The following is a 22,640-nucleotide window of genomic DNA, read 5'->3' on the forward strand; positions in this document are numbered from 1 at the left end:
CTTGTTTTCTCTGCATATACTGGATTTTGCGGATCCAGTTCATCTGGACACTCACCTTCCTGGACCTGGAGGGAGGGGGGAGGAACTTGAACTTCCCACTGGGCAGGAAACCCTGTCTGCTCTTAGGGATGGAGAGGGAGGAGGAAAGGGAGTGGGGGGAATGGGAGGGTGGTGGGAGGAGGGGCGGAAATGGAAACTTTTATAATTTAATAAAATTACAAAAAAAAAGCATGTGGATGATGGTCTGCCTTGTTCACTTGGTAAAGCTCTGGCCAATCATGAATGTATAATTTTCACTCTTAAAAGCATTTCCATCTGGACAATACAGCATATGATCTTCCTATGAGCAGGAAGAAGCAGGCTGATACAATCATTTACCAGAGAAATGCTAAGGGTTTTCCAGTTACATATCAATTTATTACACTATTTATTTGAATAATTGTGTCTCTTACACTATAATTGTAAAGGGTACCAACAGAAATTAAAATGTGTGTCTCAGAAAAATGATTTTTCCTTTACCTTCATAAACGAAGAATAAGTCTATGGGAATAAGTGTGCTTTAAATCAATTTTCTAGCTTAATACTTCCTCAACACCTCTATTATGGAGAATTAGTCTCAGATAAAGTCAACTAAAAAGTTCAGTTAATAGGATGAGGTTTTTAGAAGCAGATATTTAAATCACCCTAGTTGGAGCAAATTCAATGGCAGGTGGTACCCAATTAAACTCTCACACATATACCATTTTACATTTGTATGAACATGAAATAAAATTTCTACTAGGAAACCAAGTAAAACCAGAATATGCCTACCATTTTTGATTACTAAAAATAAGTTGTTAAAAACACAATTACCTCAATTTTGGTTAAGAGATCTTGCAGTTCTCCCGATTCATTCATTGACAAAATTTTCTCAGCACCCTGTTAACAAGAAGGGTAGGGAGAAGAGAAAATCCATTGTGTTAATATTTGAAAGCCAAAAGTCATAACCGGGAAAGTTTAGCTTACCAAACAATGAGCACAAATTTCCCCTTCAGCTCTGAGTAAACTTAGAACCAAAAGCCAAAATGTTCTACTGTCCCATACCCACTCCTGTGTCAACTTGGGGCACTGAGAAGGTTGTCAAAGGGGGCAAGGTCTGGGAAGTACTAGCTCTCACACCAGGCCCGACAGGGATGCGTACAGCACACCCATGGAAGCCAGCACCAGGTCTTCTATCTGGAGAAGGGAGCTTTGAGAAAAATCCACAGCCTAGATTATCTCTGCCCCTTCCTAATCATCCTGGAATGACCGTCCTTATTGCCATATTTGTCCTTTTAACAGCTAACAAAATCATCATCATCAACCCAACGCTGTTGTCAGACAGCAAGCGCCATCTCCTTTGATACAGTGTGCTCTGCTGCTAGCAGAAGTTGACCCTTAGTAAAATTAAAGAACAATCCCAAAGTGTCCTCAAGAGAAAGCATAAAGGCAGCTGGAACGCTGGCAGGGAAATTGCTCCAGAGCTGAAGCTACTATGAAAGTAAGAATAGGAAACATGTAGGCCCTTTCCTATACATTCATCATGGTTCTTTGAACTATCCCCATTGTCTCTCCTTTCTATATTCTTCTTAGCACTCTTCCATTCAACTTCTCAGAGTACAGAGAGCGGAAAAAGACAGTTTGGGAAATTATTATGAACAAAAGGCTGAGTTCACTTTGACCTTGTTCACACTGTCTCTGCACTCCTTCAAGTAAGAGTCTAATCCACTTTTTTCTTAATGAACAAGTGATGAACAAAGATCAGATCATATTTTCATATTCCTATTTATGGAAAGCATGGCAAATGTTCATTTAAAGAAATAATGAGATCTTATTCGATCCCATGAGAATCAAAGCATATTTTATGTGAATACATATAAAAGAATAATCCACTTACTGAAGAAGATGTTAATGCTAAGAGAATGATAGAATGATGTGTTGGGAAATCCCAACATGGACTAAAGATCTACTTGCTAAGGCTGCAGAATGCCTTCTGGAGTTAGTGATACTTGGTCACTTGATCACTTGTTCAGGCCATGAAGAATGTGTGGCTTATTTAAGTAGGTGCTGGTTATTTCCCCATGTTGTCTAGGAACTCTAGCCCTCATTTCATCTTAGTTTGCTCTGCCTTCTAACATATCAACATCAGAAATGTCAAGTCAATATATTAAAACCCACTGCAGACGAATTCACAGGGAGACAGAAAATGCACAGAGCCTAAGAGGAAGCAGGTTATATCCATTCATTCATTGATAGTTTCACCGGGCACACAGACAGATGTGACAGTCAACATAACACAGGTGATGGAAGCCCATTGCCAGAACATTAAACGTAGAAACTTAGAAAGAACCGGTAATATTTTCGATTTGCAGCTTTCCATTTCCTTTCCTGAGCTAACCAGGCTAAAATGAAAAAATCCTCCGGGGAATTGGGCACAAGAACTAAGGCAGCAAGGAGAATATACACCTCATTTTTCTCAAATGAAAGAAAATGCACCGCGGTGATGGCAAACAAAATAAATGCCCCATAAAAGCTACGGCCAGTCGGCTTCCCAGCTCTTTTCTAAGCAATGCATTTTGCCTCCATCAATGGTGTAGAATACACTATATGCTGAGGAAAGATCTAGTTCATTGCTCTTATATGCATGGAAATTTCCGGAGCATAAATTCTATTTCACATTAGATGGCTAAGCTTTGATCATATCAAGGTCTGGCATCATCCCAATCGGCAAGATATAACCGGATGATTAGTGGATAGGTGGTGTACCCAGTGCTCAAAAATGTTTCCCAGTTACAGGGAGCCAAGAGCTGAATACCTGCTTCCTCCATCACCAGCTGCCGTTCAAAGGCTTCCACAATTCCTCCTCAACCAGTGCTCAGATCTGTACCGGGAAGCCAGTTTCTAGTCTCTGTACCATGGGCTAAGCCACAATGGTAACCAAAATCTCTGACTTTATACTGGTCCCCACATCTCTGCCTTAGACCCTTTGAAAGTATAAGATACAGGAGTGGGGGTGGACAAGAGTGTTCTAGGGTCCCTCTGTCTAATCCGAAGGGCAGCAGCCAGAGGGGTGATCTCAGCTCACAGGGCCATTTCCTTCCATGCTGAGGTTCAAAGCACTTGTCATGGAGTTCTCTGATTGGCCTGCTCGTCACTGTGTTTGAGAACTCCAAAAGTCTCATCCATTCCTTTTTGTCAGTCAAATCAATCCAAACCATCAATTGTCTTACCAAGGATGCCCATGTGTTCACAACAAAGAGTGTACCACCTGAAACATTGACACTCTTGATAAATAACATTTTCTGGTTTGTTTGGCACAGAATATCAGAATCTGACACTTTCGTCTACACTCCACCATTCAACCATAAGCTACCAGATATTAACCATACAATTATGTGGTCCAGTTCATCAAAACTACCAGGGCAACTTTATTTTATTTGTTATTCAGTATTTTTTTCTGTTCCGTATTTTTTCTGAAAATAAATATAATCCTGAAAATGATGAAAATAGGACAGTAGTAATACATGAGGTAGATTATAGGCATTTGGTCATTGCTGCGAAGTAATCATAATTATCACAAACTTTAAAAAGAAAGAAACTAAAGTTTGAAGAGAAGCAAGAGTATGCACAAAGGAAGAGAGAGAAAGGAAAGGAGGGGGAGAGAAAGAGAGAGAGAGAGAGAGAGAGAGAGAGAGAGAGAGAGAGAGAGGCTGTTGTCCCCCTCCACCATAAAGGCTTGTTGAGCAGTGAGAAAACAGTATCCAAAACTCAGTCTGGGAACTGGGAACTATGATGGGGATATTCGTGCTTAGAACTAGCTGTTTGCTGAATTCCCAAAAAGTTCAAGTGAGTGAATGGCACTTTGTACCACAAAAACCCCACATCCACAGTGAGTAGGCCAGAAAATTGGAGAAAACTATCTTAGTTTAATCCATTTCAGCACTGTGTTTTATCCAATTATGTAGACTACACTGTGTGTACCCGAGTAGGTTCTGTCTCCCAAATGTTCACTTATATATACACATATTCGTTGTGTAACGCCTAAGCACCTATATTGTGGACTTTGTTCATATTTACTTATTTATACTTCATCTTACTGAGAACACAACTTGAGTAACAGACCTATATCACAGCATAATAAAAATATATTGAATACAATTTCAAGAAAAAGAAAATGAAGCAAAGAAAAGGAAAATACATCCCCAAATGACAGTTATGATTAAGGCTTACACTGAATTCTCAATTACATCCTCAGAAGAAAGAAAGTCTGTCTTAGCACAGGAGTCTGGACACCAACTCAGATAAGAGGTGAAATGGATCATACAACAAGTAATATCTTTACTTTTTACTGACCATAAAAATTTTGCTTTCAATAAATGCTGTTAGAGAAATGGCTCTTGAAACCAAACAGTAAAACTTTTAGCCTCCTGCTAGCTTTAAAGCGGATTCTTTTATTTCTCACTTAATTGACTCCCTGCCATGTATTTGTCTCCATTTTGTTGCATGCCCCACACTGCTCATTAAACAGTCTTCTCATGCCTAACATAAAACCCACACTCTCAGCAGGGCCCACAAATGGCAGCATTGCTGGCTGGCCAATCCTCCCAGAGCTGTCTCAACCTACTGTACGTTCTGGAATGTTTCCCCTCCTCCCTTCTTTAAATTTTACACACAGACTCCATCCATTGCCTGAACTTTCTTCTGTCCTTCTCCTCACTCACCACTAGGAAAATTTTAATACACTAGTCAAACTCCATTAAAATGGTAAAGCATCCTTGAGTTTCTCAGGAGAATTGGCCGTCTTTAGACCTCACTGCACAGCAAGCTGTGATGACATCCTTAGGTATTCAATGTTCTATGTGCCATCAACAACTCATGAATATTTACTATATTATTTATCTTCAAAATGGGGCAGTAACACCTCACTAAATTTTAAGCAAGTATTTCTTATAATCAATACTATCTCAAGAAAGGTAAGCAAGCCTGGGGAATATCAGATCGTGTATTTGTGAGGTGCGGGAGATCATGCTAATGTGACGTCATGAAAGAATGTCGGATGAACAGAAAAACAGATGAAGACCGTGGAGCCACTCCCAGGTCACTCTCTGGAGAGGACCAGGAAGCTAGGATTCGGAGATCCTGCCTGGTAAGTAACCCTTCTGCTGTGTAATCAGGAGAGCAGATGGCACGTTTGGCACTGAGAGAGCTCAACCAGAACCAAGCTTCATGCCTGCCAAAGGATGTGCTCAATTAGTGTTTGCTGCTCTGATGGCTGTGCCCACCGGAAATGGGAGCCCATATCCACTCTGCCTGGAAAGAGGCCACCTGATCTCTGCTGATGAAGTGAGTATTTCCTCTCGGACTAAGCTCTGAATCTCCTCCAGTGTGTGGCAAGCTTCATGGCATCTCTGGAGTTCTGCATCAAACACTCAGAACAAGAAACTGTTCAAAACAGGTGTAGCAGTATCCGACCAATATCCAAAAAACACAGCAAAGGCTCCTGTGGGTATTTTAATAATAAAACAACAGCAACAACAAAAAAAAAAACATGGCTTTTCTATGTCCCTGCAGGGAAACTTGGGGCAGAATTAACTAAGATAATTGACTTATTGAGCAATTATGAAACACAGACCCTTGGGTGTCAAATTCCTGCCAAAGCCGATGTCTTTAGTTTAATGTAATTAGTGTTGAGCCACTATTTTCAGTGCAGTTGAAAAGGACAGTTTTCCAGTGAGGCCAATTCTAACTTCATAACAAAATTACATCATCAAAATAGAGGATCATGGGAGTAATTATTTCCTCCTTCACTGAAGCCACTAAATGAACTTGATATGAACAAGTCAGTAAGTTGTTTACTTTGTTTGTTTGTTTGTTTGTTTGTTGTTTTAGTTTGTTTAGGGTTTGTTTTTTTGTTTTGTTTTGTTTTTTGAGAAAGGATTTCTCTATGTAGGTCTGGCTGTCCTAGAACTCTCTTTTTAGACCAGGCTGGGCTCAAACTCACTGTGACCTACCTGTCTCTTCCTCCTTAGTACTTAGATCAAAGGCGTGAACCACCACTGCCCGGCCCAGTAAGTTGTTTTTTAAGTGACAATATTGATGATTAGGTTAGCAAAAATATGAGGATTGTTTTACATAATAAATTCAAGATTTTTACTTGTGACTTGCCCAAATTCTCTTTGCATAAACTGATTTTTAATGCAATCATTAAAGTCACTAAAACACTGAAGATTTAAATTCTAACGCCTCCATTTACAAGTTAACCTTGAAAATTAACAACTGTAGGAACTCCTTCAGCCAGTAGCCTTTAAATTACCCACCCACTTGGGTGTGGCCTCTTTTACTATATATGCCAATGAAAAGTGCATGTCCAGCCTCTTTTCTGGCTGGGTGATTCAGTTGCTGTTCCCCGTTTGAGCAGAGGATTATGATCTATCAGTCTACCCCTAAATTAATAACCTTTTATTATACTCAGTTCTGAGCTAGTATGGGATTTCTTTTTATTGTCCTTCTTCATCTGGCACTCCACACCTACTGGGAGGACTGGCTTAAAGCCCTAACTTGTCCGCAGCCCAGAAAGACTCCCACACCCACCCACTTGACTTGCTTTCACCTACTAAGCAGATTTTTGTAAAACCCCCGCCACGTCAGAGCTAGCAGCATGTGGTAACTTGGAAATATCCAAAGCATACGCGCATCCCACCCCCACTGCTGCGTTCCCTGCCACGTGGGGACTTGCAGAGCTTCCAGTTTGTGCACCCTGCCTGTGAGTTGTGAACTTATTGCTCCATGTACAGAATTGATTTAATTGCTTTTCATTTTTCAAGCAAAGCATATTTCTTAGTATTTAACCAGCACCAAGGCAAAAAAAAAAAAAAAAAAAAACCAAAGCGGCTAAGGACTGTTTATGGCACTAGGTTACACCACTAGTTGCAACTCTGAAACCACAACACCTGTTGAACAATAAAGATTATTACACCTAAGACAATTTACCAGACCTCATAACACAGGTAAATATTTTATTAATTAATAAATCAATAAATTTGAAAGTTATATTTGCAGACAATGTTATCATAGAGAATTTTAGTAACCTTTTTGCTAAAACTATGGATTGTATTTTACAAGGCTTATATGGTTATTGTGATACATCCATTTACTGGGTATTAGAACTCAGTTTTTTATTCATATTATATTCTTAAGAAAATGGATTGGTAACAGAGCCAAGAATGAGGCACTTTTAGAAATGATACAGTCCTTACAGACTAATAATGAACAGCTAGCTGACAAATTAATACCATCAAAAATCAAAAGTTACCTAAAAACTTAATATGATTAAAAAAGATAACATTAATTTGACAGAAAAATTCAATCCATGTCAAAGGGCACTGAGAAATTATTTGAAAGAATTTATACTGTTGAATTTGACGATCAAAATTTGTTAAAATGTTATGACAGGTTAGCAGATAGGGTATCTCTCCATAAAGGCAATCTGCATGCTATCCAAATAATGTCCAAGGATGAGATGTTATCTTTAAAGGAAAAACATCAGACCTTGGACTCACATGTACAAAACGAGGACCAGAAGCTAGGTGCCTCAATGAAATCACTAGACATATATACAGGCCAGGGGATTCAGGTTTTACAAAAGACAGTGTAAAAAGATTTGAAATGACTGAGAGAATTATTGGAGCTGATGAGCAGGGAAAGAAGGTACAAGGACAGGATTTAACATCACCAGTAGCTGTAAGAGAAGATTTTTCCAGGGTTTTAGCTTCCTACTCTGTAGTCTACTCTGACAAAGCATCAAGTTCTAAAGGCCCAAAAGGATTCAAAGAAGGTAGATGGATACCTATAGGACTGAATCATCTAAAAGAAATTAAGCAAGCAGTAGTAACTTACAGCTTACATTCTGCTTTTGTTAGTGAGATAATAAAGACATGGGCTTTTAGCATTAAGGTGACACTACATGATTAGCTTCAGTTAGTTTCAGCAGTCCTTGATAATGGGTCTCAACTGATTTGGAAATGTTATTTCAGGGAAGAGGCTAAAATGCTAAAACAACTTGGAAAAGCAAAAGGACTTGAGATTTCCCAATAACAAATTCATGGTGAGGGCACTTATGCTGACCCATAGGCTCAAGCTCGTTATGATGAACAAATCTTGTCCCTATGCCACAAAGCAGCCTTAAATACTTGGGACAGGATTAAAGAACTAGGAAAACAAATTGAATAATGTACCAGGGTTAAACAGGGCCAGAGAGAACCCTTTGGTGACTTTCTACAAAGGTTAAGTAAGGCTGTACAAATAGGAGTAACAGACCCAGATGAGTACTTATTGAATCTCTGGCTTTTTAAAATGCCAACATAGAATGCAAAAAGATACTTTGGCTTTTAAAAGTTTGATCAGCACCAATGGCTCCTGCATACAAATAACATTGAGACATTTGACTATAATTCTGAATCTTGGGTAGGAAAAACAACTCCCAAAGGTATGAGGAAACATCAAATACCAAATGTTTTAATTGTGGTAGAATAGGACATCTGAGAAGGTATTGTAGATAATGAATTCCAAGGAATAGTATCTCCTCAGGGAATGGCAAGAATAGGAGGACACAGCTTTCAGGTAAATGCAAAAGGTGTAGCAAAGGCTGACATTGGACCAATGAATGCAGATCAACAAAAAGCAGACAAAGCAGTTAACAGAAGAAAAACTACAGACTTTAGAACAGCTGGTACAGGAGCAACAAGATGCTCACCATATTGAAGAATCAACCAGTCCTTGGAATTCTCCTGTATTTGTTGTTAAAACGAAATCTGGTAAATGGTGAATGGTGACAGATCTGAGTTGTCAACAAGATAATTCAACCTATGGGCCCTCTACAATCTGGAATTCTTCTGCCTTCTCTATTACCAAAAGAATGGCATCTAACAGTTATTGATTTAGAAGATTATTTCTTCACTATATCTTTACAAGAAAAGAACAGAGAAAAATAGCACAAGCTCTTTGCCAAGGTTTGTTGTCTTTCCATATTTTTTTAAGTTCTATTGAAGTGAGACACGATTGCTTCTGGCAGCACCAATCTAGTCCCAAGAAAATGTTGAGCACCAAAGACACTCCACTTGGAGTTTGTTTTCTTCTTGGCAAAACTGGCCTTTGCACAAGGAACTGCCCATGTATCTACCACTGACAAAATGTACAATTGTCCGGAGAGGACAAACAGGATACAAGAAAAAAGACTGTCAAATCTTACCAAGACAGGGTAAGACAGTTTTGAAAATTTTCCTGCCTCTGAAAATGGTCTATCAGTTACTCTAGGCCTTAGCCAAAGTTGGTTGCTCCAACACTGCAAATGAGATTTTGGGTGATTTCCCAGGTAGCCAGTTGTCTGAGATTTGTTGCACATTTTGGAAGTTGCTTGATTGTATTTCCTGCTTACTCAAGTAATATTATTTCCCTTCTTGGGCCTTTGATGGGGATGAAGACTAGATAGTTATAGTTACTTTTCTTTCGTGACTTGGCCAAGTTATTTATAATACAAGACAAACTCTTTAAGATAGGATATGACTAAAATATTTATTACATGTTTCTTGCTTGATATTGTTTATCCTGGTTCTAATTCTTATTTTTATACCTGATATTTGTTCTTATTGCATATAATTTTGTATTAGGCTTAGAACTCTTTTATTTAAACAAAAAAGGTGGTGCTGTAGGTATTGCTACAGTCAGTAGCCTTTAAATTACCTGCCCACTTAGGTGTGGCCTCTTATACTATATATGCTTATGTAAAGCGCGCGTCCAGCCTCTTTTGCAGCTGCGGGATTTGATTGCAGTTCTCTCTTCGAGCAGAGGATTGTGATCTGTGAGTCTACCCCTAAATAAATAACCTCTTATTACACTCAATTCTGTTCTAGTGTGGGATTTCTTTTTAGTGTCCTTCTTCAGTTAACTGATGTACTCTAAGAATCAATGTATCTGTGAATAAAAGGGGTATAATGATGATGACAAAGTTGCAGGGTTGACATGAAATGATAGATAATAGTCTAGAAATGTACATCACACTTGAATGGGAATTCAAAGAGTAGCCATCAAGGAATAAATTCCTTAAGAATCCATGCCAAGCTCACCAAGGTCAGTCCACAAATAAACAATGAAACATTCATAGAGTCCAAAAAGTATTTTCCACTACCTAAGATGATGTTACTATAAGTTTAAATAGAACATGATGTTTTTTAAAGGGGAATGAGTGGTTGAGCTTAATAGGTACTTATTCTTCAAGATAGATACTGAAAACAAATACCTAAGTTTGTGGTTTATTCAAAACAAAAGTGATGGGACTAAAAAGATGATTCCAAGGTTAAGAGCCCCTTTGTTACAGAGAACTTGCCTTTCAGAACTCAATGGTAAATCACAATCACCTCTAACCCTCTAACCACAGTTTCAGGGAACTGACACCTTCTTCTGGCTTCCACAGGTTTCTGCAGGTATATGGTGCACATGCACTCACATCACACACACACACACACACACACACACACACACACACACACACACACACAAACTCAATCGATAAATCTTTAGTAAGAAGAGTGACATGAATTTTGAGGATTCTTTTCCAGGCCATGAAAGTTTTCAGCTCACTTGAGAGACGGGTGAAGTGTTACTTATTATGGGAGATTTATCTAGCTTTTAGTTAGGGTTCCCTGAAGAGTCATGAACAAATCAAAACCTAAGAATAATTAGTTAACAACACTGCTGAAAACTAAAAATTGAGTTGATTGCTTTTCTGGAACAGCATGGGTATTTAATCAGTCAGCAGAAAAAATATTTGAGGAAGACTCACATTGAGACAGTAATTGAGAAATATAATTAGATGATCAAAATGTCAATTAAAATTCCATTCATTGGAAGGGATTCCAACTTGAATGGGCTCTCTTCCCAGATGAGAACTGGGGATATTTGAACATAGATTGGTTACTGAAGACACAGCACTGCAGAGTTCACATTCAACAGACTTTTGCATTATTCATATAACTCACAGTAAAACGATCAAAGCCCTGAACAACAAACACCATACCCAGATGCCACCTCAGAGGAATTTTCTATGGTGCACTTAATGGTCAAAAAGAATAGAGTATCACATTTTAAAGATTTTGCAACAGTAAAGAAACATGGAACACCTAATGAGAGTTCTTTTTAGACTCACAATAAAAACACAATCTACCCTGTAAGGTCCTAGCAGGAAACTGATGACATACACAAAACATATAATTAAAGAACTTTTGGTGAAAGTTCACAGTTCAGAAACGGAGACAAGGCTTTGTAAATACCAGGTGTGGTGATGCCCAAAATACCTGCCGGTGTTGGAAAACTTTTATACCAAGCTTAAAGGTTCACTGGGAACCTTCTGGCTCTACTTCATTCTTGCGGCTGTCTTGGTCATTTCATGGTACTGGAATCTCCAAAATGTTGGGGTCTCAGCTGGAACTGGGCTACAAATTCAGTAATAACCTCTCCTGGGATCTTTTTATGGTGCTAAGCTTCATCTGCTTTTCAAATCCAGTACCATCTAGGAGATGCTTAACACATGACAAGTCAGGCAGCCACCTCCGGAAGATACTGAAGTAAAAACCTTGCTTTACTGAGAAAACTGATGCTGTTCAGAAGAAGCTAAGGAATTAGCAGTGACTGAAAAGAGACCAATATCATTAAGGTGAAATCTTCCGTGAAGTGTTTCCTCTGGGTCAGCACACAGATGCTATTCCAGGGGTGGACTTTTCTCTCCTGCCCACCGCTTCCCAAATAACCACCATGGTGACTCAATATTAATGTAAATACTCAGTCAATAGTTGAGGCTTAATACTAACTAGTTCTTACAACTTGAATTAACCAATTTATATCAATCTACATTCTTCCATGTGGTTTTATCTCTTTTTCATCTTGGGTCTCCGGTTTCCTGTCTGAGTCTTGCTGGCCATTCCTCTCACTCTGTCCTTCTCCTTCTTCTTGGTGTCCTTAGTCTGGTTTTCAGGCCTAACCTTATCCTGTCCAGCTATTGACCGGCCTTTATGAAACCAATCACAACATAATTTACAATGTAAAGGAATATTCCTCAGTAGTTCATCACTGAAGGAAGTCAGAACAGGAAATCAGGCAGGGCAGGAAACTGGAGGCAGGGGTAGGTGCAGAGGATTGGTACAGAGGCCATGGAAGGGTGTTGGCTTGTCGCTCATGATTTGCTCACCCTGCTTTCTTAAAGAACCCAGAATCACTAGCCCAGGGATGGCCCCATCCATAATGGAATAGGCTCTCCCCAGTCAGTCACTAACTAAGAAACTGCCCCACAGGCTTACCTACAGTTAGATCATACAGAGGCAAATTTTCGCAGTGTGGCTCCCTCCTCTCAGATGACTTTAGCTTGTGCCTAGTTGATTGGAAAGTAGCCTATTGAGATGTTGTGTGTGCTGCAGAGGGCAGAACCAGAGAAGTGACTCAAACCCTTTGAGAACCCAGAAGATCACAAATTAATTCCAAATATTGAACATTGGGTTATTTACACTGTTGGAATTTGGTTTTGCTTCAATATGATTGTAAGTGTGACCTGTTTCTTCCTTCTTGAAGTAAGAAAGTATTCAACTTAAATTTGATTTTACAGGAGTACACATTGAGTTTGAACTCTTCAAACAGATTTTGAATTTTTAAAGAAACTAAACTTTTAATGTGTTTGAATTTGCAAAGAGAGTCAGATCTTAAAGTTGTTTCTGTTTTATATTGAAATATTAATGTTAACATGTCGTCTTGGGCATAAATGAAAAAGGAAATTTTCTTGAGAGGGGTGTGTTTGTGTGTTACGATGACAAGGGGTTAGTTGTGATAGCTAGTTTTATGTCAACTTAACACAAACCATAGTCATCTGAGAGGCAGAAGCCTCAACTAAGAAAATACCTCTATAAGATTTGGCTATAGGCAAACTTGTAAGGTACTTTATTAAGTAATGATTGAATTGGGAGGGCCTGGCCAACTGTGGGTGGGTAGTGCCACCCCTGAGCTGATGGTCCTGGCTGATGGGTTCTGTAAGAAAGCAGGCTGAGCAAGCCATGAAGAGGAAGTCAGTAAGCTGCGTTCTTTCATGGCCTCTGCATAACTCCTGCCTCTAGGATTCTGCCCTGTTTGTGTTTTTACCTTCATTGCGTTTGAACTGTTATATGGAACTGTGAGTGTAATAAACCCTATTCTCCCCAAGTTGTTTTCAGCCATGGTGTTTCATCATAACAAGAGTAGCCCAAACTAACTCCTCAAGCCTCTATCCTGCCTCACCAGACAACCTTCTCCTTCTGCCTAAGTTCAGGTAGAAGGCAGAGCACAAAGTCCCTGGAAATCAGAAAGAAAAAAAGTACCAATAAATCAAATGAACTCATTCTTTGGAGACCAACACTGAGTAGTTTTATTTATTTCATATTTAAAATGAAGGTAATACAGTTGTGAAAATCTCCCTGCAGTCCTAAAATGAAGGAAGGGGGATCGCATGAGATGTTGGGAGAGCTCTAGCGCTGAAATGGCAGTTGTGGCCTCAGCCACACAATAAATCCTGTTTCCTCTGATAATTAGCTCTCTGAAGTCGGATAAATGTTTTAATCCCTCACAGTTTGACTTTTCAATTGGAAAAACTATTTCCAGTGTATAGAGTTTCGAGAAACGAGTGAGACAATTTATGGTAAGCACTTTAGCATATGGCCTACCCCACATAGATGTTTTGTAACACAAATACTTTCTTGTTTTTTTCATAAGCTTATTATTTGTGAACTTTCTGCTGAGCCTGAATCCAAAATGATTTCTGAAATTTTACATAAACTTTCTTTTACTTATCAATAGTAGGGATCTACCTAATAATCTCATCTTATAAGTGCTAGGCACTTGCTCTTCCACTAAACGATATACACAACACACTTTTTGTTTAGTTTTAAATTCTAAAACATAGTCTCACAAAATTGCCAAAGCAATCCTTAAACTGCAAGTCCATTGCCTTAGCCTTTCCAAGTAATTTCAAGGATATATCATCAGGCTCCGTTAACTTCCTAATTTTTAAATTAGCTGATCCCCATGGCACCAGCATTGTCCATCTTTCCTTTTAGTGAGAACACCCCCTGAAAGTCATCTGAAACAGTGCTCAATGAAGGACGAAATTCCCCAGGCTCTGCGATGTTTGAGTGTATCCACCAGCCTGGAATACGTCCTTGTCATTGCACTATGCGCAGAAGTCATGCATGCAATGCCTAGGCCATTCTCTTCCAGACAATCCCCTCATCCTTTACTTCCTATTTGTAAATTCCAACTATCTAAAATTCCATTAACATGATAGAATTGAAAGATCTTTATTTATAAAGGTGGGCTGCTCCAAAGGAATTACAATCAAAGAACCGCTCATGGGTAGAGATTTCTATATTCGTGGGAGTCCCCACCCAGCACTGCAGGCTTATTAGAGAGACAAATCAGTCTTTCACGTGGATCAAAGTTTCTGACTCATAATGATTGATACATAGCCATGTAAATGTATAATAAGACAAAAACATATGTATGTATACTTACATTTATATGGAGAGAAGTGTAACTTGGATGTTTGCCCCCCCGCACACAAAATACTTCGTTCATTGAATTTTTAATCCAAGTGTTCTTGTTTTAGGGGGTACATCTCCTTTGGGAGATGATTAGGGCATGAGGGTGCAGTTTAATGAATAATGGCATTATTGTCCCTGTAAAAGAGAACCCAAAAGGCTGCCTTGCCTGATACACCATGCTAAGTTGGGAGAGAAAAAGACCGTCAATGACCAAAGAGGATGTCCTTCTGCAAACACAATCATCTGCTTGCCCCTTGATTGAACCTCTCAGCCTTCAGCCTACAGAGCTACAGGAAATATGTTTCTGTTGTTTCTAAGCTACCAAGCATTGTACTAAGACATGTGCCTATATGTGTGCATTTAAACGTAAATACTTACGTACTGGTGGTAAAAAGGAGGTTGTCAAGGCAGAGCCAGATAGGTTCAGAGAGAACAGAATCTGGCACAAACTCCTGGATACTACCAAAATTTAATAATCTAACTTCTGGGTTAAGAATTAAAATATAATCATAGTAATAACCTTTACAGAAAGTTACATATTAAATATCTATATATAGACATAAAGATATATAGATATATTTCTGGCCAGGAGGTATTCTGTTTGGAAATGAAGAAGTTATAATTCTTCTCTGTGAATTCTATAATTCACAGAGGATAGATAAACCCTGCCCCCCAGTAGCGAATCTTTGCAGTCCTCTGCCATCATCCCTCTGTTTTGACCTCTACAATCTTCAAAGGAGGGAAGTTTGGGATTATCTTTAAAGCACAAGGCTCTGTGATCCATCTCCTGAGGATTTCCTGTGTCTGAGTGGTTTGAACAGTGCCAGGAGAATTTCTTAAGGATAGAGCAGAAGGGAAATTGTTCAGCATCATAGGAGCTGACAGACCCGCAAGAAAGACCCTTGATGTTCTCCAAGCACCATTTACTTAATCTCCTTTGCATCCTGCAAAGGTCTCTCAAAATCTTAAGTCCTAAAATTACAGAAACTGGAATATAAAGATACCAAGAAAAAAAAATCCAGAGTTACAAAAGCATGTATTCAAGATGACAGAGTTACCAGATAGCAAGGCCAGAGCTGAAATATAGGTGTGATTAGCATGAAAGCTCAGACTTTTGTTCATTTAAGTTAACAAATGTTTTTAAAATAACACCTACCTCTGTGTATACAATAGGAAAGTACTATATTAACATATATCAAGGCACAGTTTAATAAAGAAAATATTAAGTGCTTGATAAACAATATCTATTGCTGTTGATAAAAGATATCTATTGCTGTTGAATATTAGTATTGGTATTATTACTTTGACTCTAGCCCACACTTAGAGAGTACAACATTATAAATATTGCTAAGTGTACTATGATGTCTAGCAATAGAGAACAGGCTTTGGATCCTGCCATTTCTTGGGCCTCACTGACTTTTCGTGTTTTGTTTAAGTCACCAGTGATGGGTGGGAATACAAGCTGTTTATTAAAATCGCATATTTATGTCTGTATCAGATCCACCCAGAGACAAAATATGAAGCTCCTTTGTTTACAAGATGAGCTAGCTGAAAAGACACCCTTCTTACTAGATGGGGTCTTACCCATATAATTACCACTGACATTAATATCCATTTCGTAATTTAAACACATCTAGAGGTAATAAGCAATATTTTCAAACCGCAACAACAAAAAACTAGAGAAGATAAAAATATATTTATGATAATAAAGATTAAATTAAAAACTAGATTCAAAGAATAAAACGTTTAATTGAATCATTGAAAACGATAACTAATCAAGAAAAACCTGGAGAAAAGACATTAGTGATATAAAGTGTTATGACCAAAACCATAGGAGACTGAGAACATTAATATAAAGAGAGCCCTAGAAATACTTTTAAATGAATAAAATAGTTGAAAATATACAACAGCCAGTAAGGTATTATAAAGCAGGTGAATAAGAGACAAAGAATTTTACAATATATAAGTCAGTGGGCCTCTAAGCCCTAAGCACATTTGTCCGCAAGGAAGTTATCTGAGCTCCAAAGATGAACATTCACATTGAATAAACTGTGCCTATACGTCAGTTACTTGCTTGTTCGCATCAGTATCACAGTGGTGCACCCAGACTCATTTCACCCCACACCCAACCCATCACTAAGTCTGCATGCCAATCAGACTGAATGCATAAATTCAAGGGAAAGATGCTAACTGGTAGCCTTATGCCTGACATCTCACACAAGCCCCATCTACCTGCTATTGTCAGGGTAACCCTGCAGAGTAAAGCAGGTTTATATATAGCCTGGCATCTTGACAATTTTTGTAATAGATTCCCTCACACAGTGGCATCTTTTTCTTCAGTAGCATAAGTTTGAACAATATGGAATTGTCAAAGATGATCGAACATCAATAATTTGTAACAGTTAATGTTTAATCATTCTGAAAGCAATCACAGAACTAAAACTAAAGAATTCACTGCAAACAATGAAACATACCCAAACAGCCTTCTGAAGGCCAATACAACCCCGGGTATATTTAGAACTTGAAGATCCTGAAAAAGACCCTGAAAGTTAAATTTCTTTCAATACAGACCACACATTCCAGTAGCTACTTTTTCCATGTGTCTGGGAGGACTTTTCTTATGGGATTATAGCCTGTATCCATAGGGACTTGGAGGAGAAAAGAGCACCAGTACATCTAATTTGCATCTACATCTAATGCAAGGCAGATAACACAAGTGCCCGGAAATTATAAACAAGCTCTTTGAAAACTGCCAGGTAAACATATATACCCCGAAAGACTCCCCCAAATCCACTGAACACCTCTCTCTCCATATTGATGATCAAATGCAGGACTTGAGCATGCTAAATAATCATACTGCCAGTGAGATACACTTTCAACCCCTTTGTTTTTAAGATGGGGGTCTTAACTTGCAACCCAAGCTGGCTTCAAATTCAAGATGGTTCTGTCTCAACCTGCAGAGCACCTGGGATTATAGGCATGAGTTTATCGTGCCTGGAAAGGATTCGCATTTTTAAGAGCATAGATTAAAACAGTTATCCTTCAAGAAAATGGCACCTTTCCTCACCATGTGAAGTAAATATCATTGATACCCAAATTCAGCATTGTAAGTTGAATCCTTTACAGCAGTAAAAGTCAAATTACAGCCAGCTTTACAGGGTGACTTGGCACACGCCTATAGTCCTAGCACTCAAGAAATGGAGGCAGGAAAACCATCCCCAGTGACATAGCAAGCTCAAGTCCAGCCTGGGATACATTAGACTCTGCACACAAACACACACACACACACACACACACACACACACACACACACACATCCCTGACGTATTGTCTGTGTGTGTATCTGTGCACAGATGTGAAAGAGTGCAGTAAAGAAACAGATCAATGCAAGGGTGAAGAAACATGAAGAATCCCTGCAGACCAAAGTGCCCTTGATAAGCCGTGGTTCTCACGTCTTTGAACGCAAGTCTCTCCTCTATCTCTCCACAAGACCCCTGGTTCTCAAATTTAAGTAGTCATATATACTATAAAGGTGTCATACAGAGGAAACAGCAGCAAGAAGGTGAAGTACACCCAAAGCACAAGCAATCGTCAGAACACAAAGCTCTCTACCCTCAGCCCCCTTCATTCTCAAGAATCCATGAGGATCTTGAGGACTTTGAGCTAAGGATGAAGTTCATCTTTACCCATCAGGCATTACGCGACATCTGACTGTTCTCCCGTTAAGTCATTTGTTTCTATGTTCTGCTGATTCAAAATATTTTATGACAACTTAAAGAGGTCTAATATAGACAAATCAATAGGATAAACTTTATTTCCTGGCAGGAAACCTAAACATGCTAATTTTCATACCACTTTTTTTAAGTCAGTTCTCGAAATTTAACTGTGAAATACAAAATTCTAACCAATAGCTCTAACCAAGAATCAAACCATTGAAAAAACATACCTTCTATTTAAACTTAGATTTCAAAGACATTTTTTTCATGAAGCAAGACCCTCTCTATGCATTATGGAGAACACAGAACACAGAAAACTTTGGGAACACAGATGTTACTCTCTCAGGAAAAGTTCAAGCGTGAAAGTCTAAGCACATCAGCCCAGAGATAAATCCTGGAGGCTTTACAATAAGATCAATGAGGACTTTTCTCATTTTCCCCTTTGCTTCTTTATTTTGTTCTTTTTCGACTTTCGTGTGTGTGCGTGTGTGTGTGCGTGTGTGTGCATGCACACATGTGTTTTCATGTTTATGTATGCTCATTGTGTAGCACAAGTCTGTTACATGCATGTGGAGGCCTGAGGGTGATGTCAGGAATCTTCTTCAGTTATTCTTCCACCTCATTCATTGAAGCAAGCTCTCTCAATCAAACCCAAAACTCACCAGCATGGTTAATCTTGCTACCACCTTGATCTAGGGATCTCCTGTCTCCATTTTCTACGGCTGGAACTAGAGTCAGGTTGTGGTGTTCTAGCTTCCTTCTGTTGCTAGGGCAAATATGATTACATCTTGCAAGTCCATCACTGAATGAACTCAGGGCAAGAGTTCAATTGGAACTTGAAGGCAGGCCTGCTTGCTATTCCATATAGCATTACCTCTGACAAAGGAATTCACAACAAAAGAGGTATGCCAGAAACCATGGAAGATGCTGCTTACTAGCTGGTACTCAGGTTAGATTAAACTCAACTAGCTATTTTATATAATTCAGGAACACATGCCTAGGGATGCAGGGGTACTGGGTTCTCCTACATTAATTAACTTTCACATCTGTGTGTGTATCTGTGCAACCAAGGCAATCCTACTACATCATCTTAAAGACTACATCAGACTGACAACTAATCACTAACTAGTTGGGAATCCAAACTCTGATTGTCAAGCTTATATGTCGAACCTCTAAACACTGAGAAGTCTTGCCAAATGCCTCTTTTTCCTTTGCAAATCTTGATCATTTTGATGGCTTTGTATCAAATCATTGAATATTTTTAACTTGACATTCATCAATATGTTTGTGATAAGGTCTTTAAGAGTCACAATTTCCGTGTCTGCCATTCTCAGATACACTGAAGTAGTCTTCATGCTCTACCAAGTTATATGTCCATAGAGCACATTGTTATATGAATAAAAATGCAAACACTGACAGGGTAGAATATCCAGGACAAGTTTATCTATATGTTATGAATAGAATCTCTTTGTAGATGGACAGGCCATGGGGAAATGAAGAGGGTGCATTTTTGTAGGAGGCTGCTTGTTTGTTCCCAGCCACTCAAGTCCTAAATGACAACACAGAAACTGTATGAATTAAATCACTGTTTGGCCTATTAGCTCTAGATTCTTATTTGTTAGGTCTTGCATCCTAAACTAGCCCATATCCATTAATCTGTGTATCACCATGTGGCTGTGCCTTACCGGGTAAAGTTCCATCTAACATCTGGCTTCTGTCTCAGGAGGGACTACATGGCTTCTCACTGATTCCACCTTTTTTCTCCTAGAATTCAGTTTAGTTTTCCATGCCTACCTCTCTTCTGCCCTGTGCAGGCCCAAGACAATTTCTTTATTAACCAATTTTATTCACAGGATATAGAGGGGGAATCCCACATCACCTCCCCTTATCTGTTTAAATAAAAGGGAAGGTTTTAATTTTAATATAGTAATAACATATAACAAAGCAGTTATCAAGCAAGAATTACAGTTACAATATTTATATGTACTTTATTTTTATCATAACTAAGGAAAACTCTATCTATCTATTTCTTGACTCCGTTAAAGACTTTTGAAGGATATAATACCTAAGTAAGTAGGAAGTGCATTGTAAGCAACTTTTAAAACTCTAGAATTTACAGAGACATCTCACTGCCTGGACAGTCACCCAAAGTTCTTTTGTAACACTGGAGCATCCATCTTTAGCCTAAATGCCCATAGTATGAATTAAAGAGGGGGCATTTGCTAGGTTATTGTTACTAATGACTTTTTTTGGTTTTTCTGTTTGTTTGTTTGTTTGCTTGCTTGCTTTGGCTCTTTTTTACAAAGCTCATCAAATGAAAAGAAGCATGGTTGAGCTCTGGGACTAGGACTATAAACTCTGGTTAAGAAGATCTTATTCAAAATTTTGTTCCCTCACTTTTTAGCCACAGACTGTTGAGAGGGTTCCTTGAGTCTTCAAAAGAGATGTTAAGTCTCCTCTCTGAAGGTCCCAAAACAAACACAAGTACAAATCCACCTAAATTTACCAATGAGGTTATAGAACTTACTTAAAGACAGTGGATAAAGAATTCCTGGCAAGAGTGTGGGTGACCCCAATGTAGTGGGTAACATTAGGAAATCTTTACCCAGCATGAATGATGACTTCCCCACCCACAACACTGGAGCTCCCTTCTGTTACACTTCCTCAGACTATATGCTCGATTACCTCTCAGGACTGCAGTCACATGTCTTGGGTCATAATTGCATATAGATGGCTGGGAGAAGGGACTAGAAACTCTGGTGAAGATCAGTCAACCCATCCTTCTGTGAGCGAATGCCAAGTTCCTGGTGATGAACTCTGGCAAGCAGTTGATTTCATGGAGATAGAGGACCATGCTCTACAAGAGAGCCTCTGGTCCTCCAGTTGCAAAAGTAGAGTATAATAATGGCTTCCTCCTAAAAGTGGAGGAACCCAGTAAGATCCTGCATGAAAAGGATTCACCAGGGTATCTGTTAACCTCACACTCAGTAAACAGGAACATTAAAACAACTATTAACCTCTTCTACTTTAAAGTGGGAGTTTGGGGTAATGGGGAGAAGGATCAAGGGTAAGGTGCTTGGGTCACAAGGCTGGAGACCTGCCATCAGATCCCCAGCACTACACAAAGAAGAGGGACATGGCCGGCCCTGACTCGCTTGGAACCCCTCCAAACTGACCTCATTAATGCTTCTACTTTCCCTCCACTTTACAAAGCCATTTAAGAGGCGTAATGATATGCACTTTTAACCCCACTGCTGACAGAGTGGCAGAGTGGACTGAAGGAGAGCTCCAGAACTCAGGGGCTAATCAGTCTAACCTACTGATAAGTGCTAGGCTCAGTTACCTAAAAAAAGTAGAGAATGAGAAAAAGACACTGGTGCACTTCCAGCCTCCACATGGTCGTGCTGTTTCTTCTAGAAACTACTGTAGCCCAGGAGGGGCAGCCTCATCTTTAAGTAAGACTTGAGATCAGAAAGTGCAGAAATTCAAAATCAAATGAAGTTGAATTCAAAATCGCCATATTCGGCTCCATGTTTCTACTGTTCTCTTCTGCCATAGATTTAAGTCAATGTTTGAATGTGAGGCAGGATACAACCTGTGTGACTAAATACAGTTTCAACTCAATAAAATCACAATTTGTCAAACTATTCTATAAATAAAATAAACTTCACCAAGTATTTGAAGTTTCTCATAGATGGCAAGTAAAGATGGAGAATAAATATAATTCAAGCCTATTACAAGACATTATTCACATAACAGGCACTTCACCTATGTGTTGTCATTTCCTTTTAATATAGGGTGTTGTATATGCATATCACTTAAAGTATAAATGACATACAAGAAAGTTTTACACAAAGATTGTCAAAGTGGCTACTAGCTACACACGGTGATAGGTTGAGCTAATATGGGTGGTGTAACATGAGGGCCGGCTTGTTGGGGTATCTGTCCCGCCCAGTACCCCACAACCGGCAAGTCCCAACGAAAAATCACACACAGGACTCCATAAGGTTATAAACTAATTGGTCCATTAGGTCAGGCTACTTATTAGCTCTTATAACTTATGTTACCCCATTATCCTTATCTATGTTAGCACATGGCTCCATACCTTTCTCAGCTGGGCAAGTTACATGCTGCCTCTTTGGTGGTCTGCTCAGAAGTTGCAGAGGAACCTTTCTGCTTCCTAGAATTCTCCTGTTCTCATTGCATCACCTCTACTTCCTGTCTGGTTTTCCCACCTATACTGCCTGCCTGGCAAATTAGCATTTTATTAAAATATGATTGACAGAATACAGACAAT

At 39.0% G+C, this 22,640-nt stretch overlaps 1 protein-coding gene across 1 annotated transcript in view; it reads right to left on the reverse strand.

The window, feature by feature from the left end:
* Nucleotides 1-22,640, reverse strand: part of Grxcr1 (glutaredoxin and cysteine rich domain containing 1) — a 131,036-nt gene that overhangs the window by 13,632 nt on the left and 94,764 nt on the right. Inside the window, exon 3 of the mRNA XM_048415286.3 lies at nucleotides 853-918. Within this exon, the coding sequence (XP_048271243.3) occupies nucleotides 853-918 (66 nt within the window). The remainder of the gene's footprint in view (nucleotides 1-852; nucleotides 919-22,640) is intronic.

The sequence above is a fragment of the Myodes glareolus genome, chromosome 8 (assembly GCF_982192425.1).
Source record: "Myodes glareolus chromosome 8, mMyoGla1.1, whole genome shotgun sequence".
NCBI lineage: Eukaryota > Metazoa > Chordata > Mammalia > Rodentia > Cricetidae > Myodes > Myodes glareolus.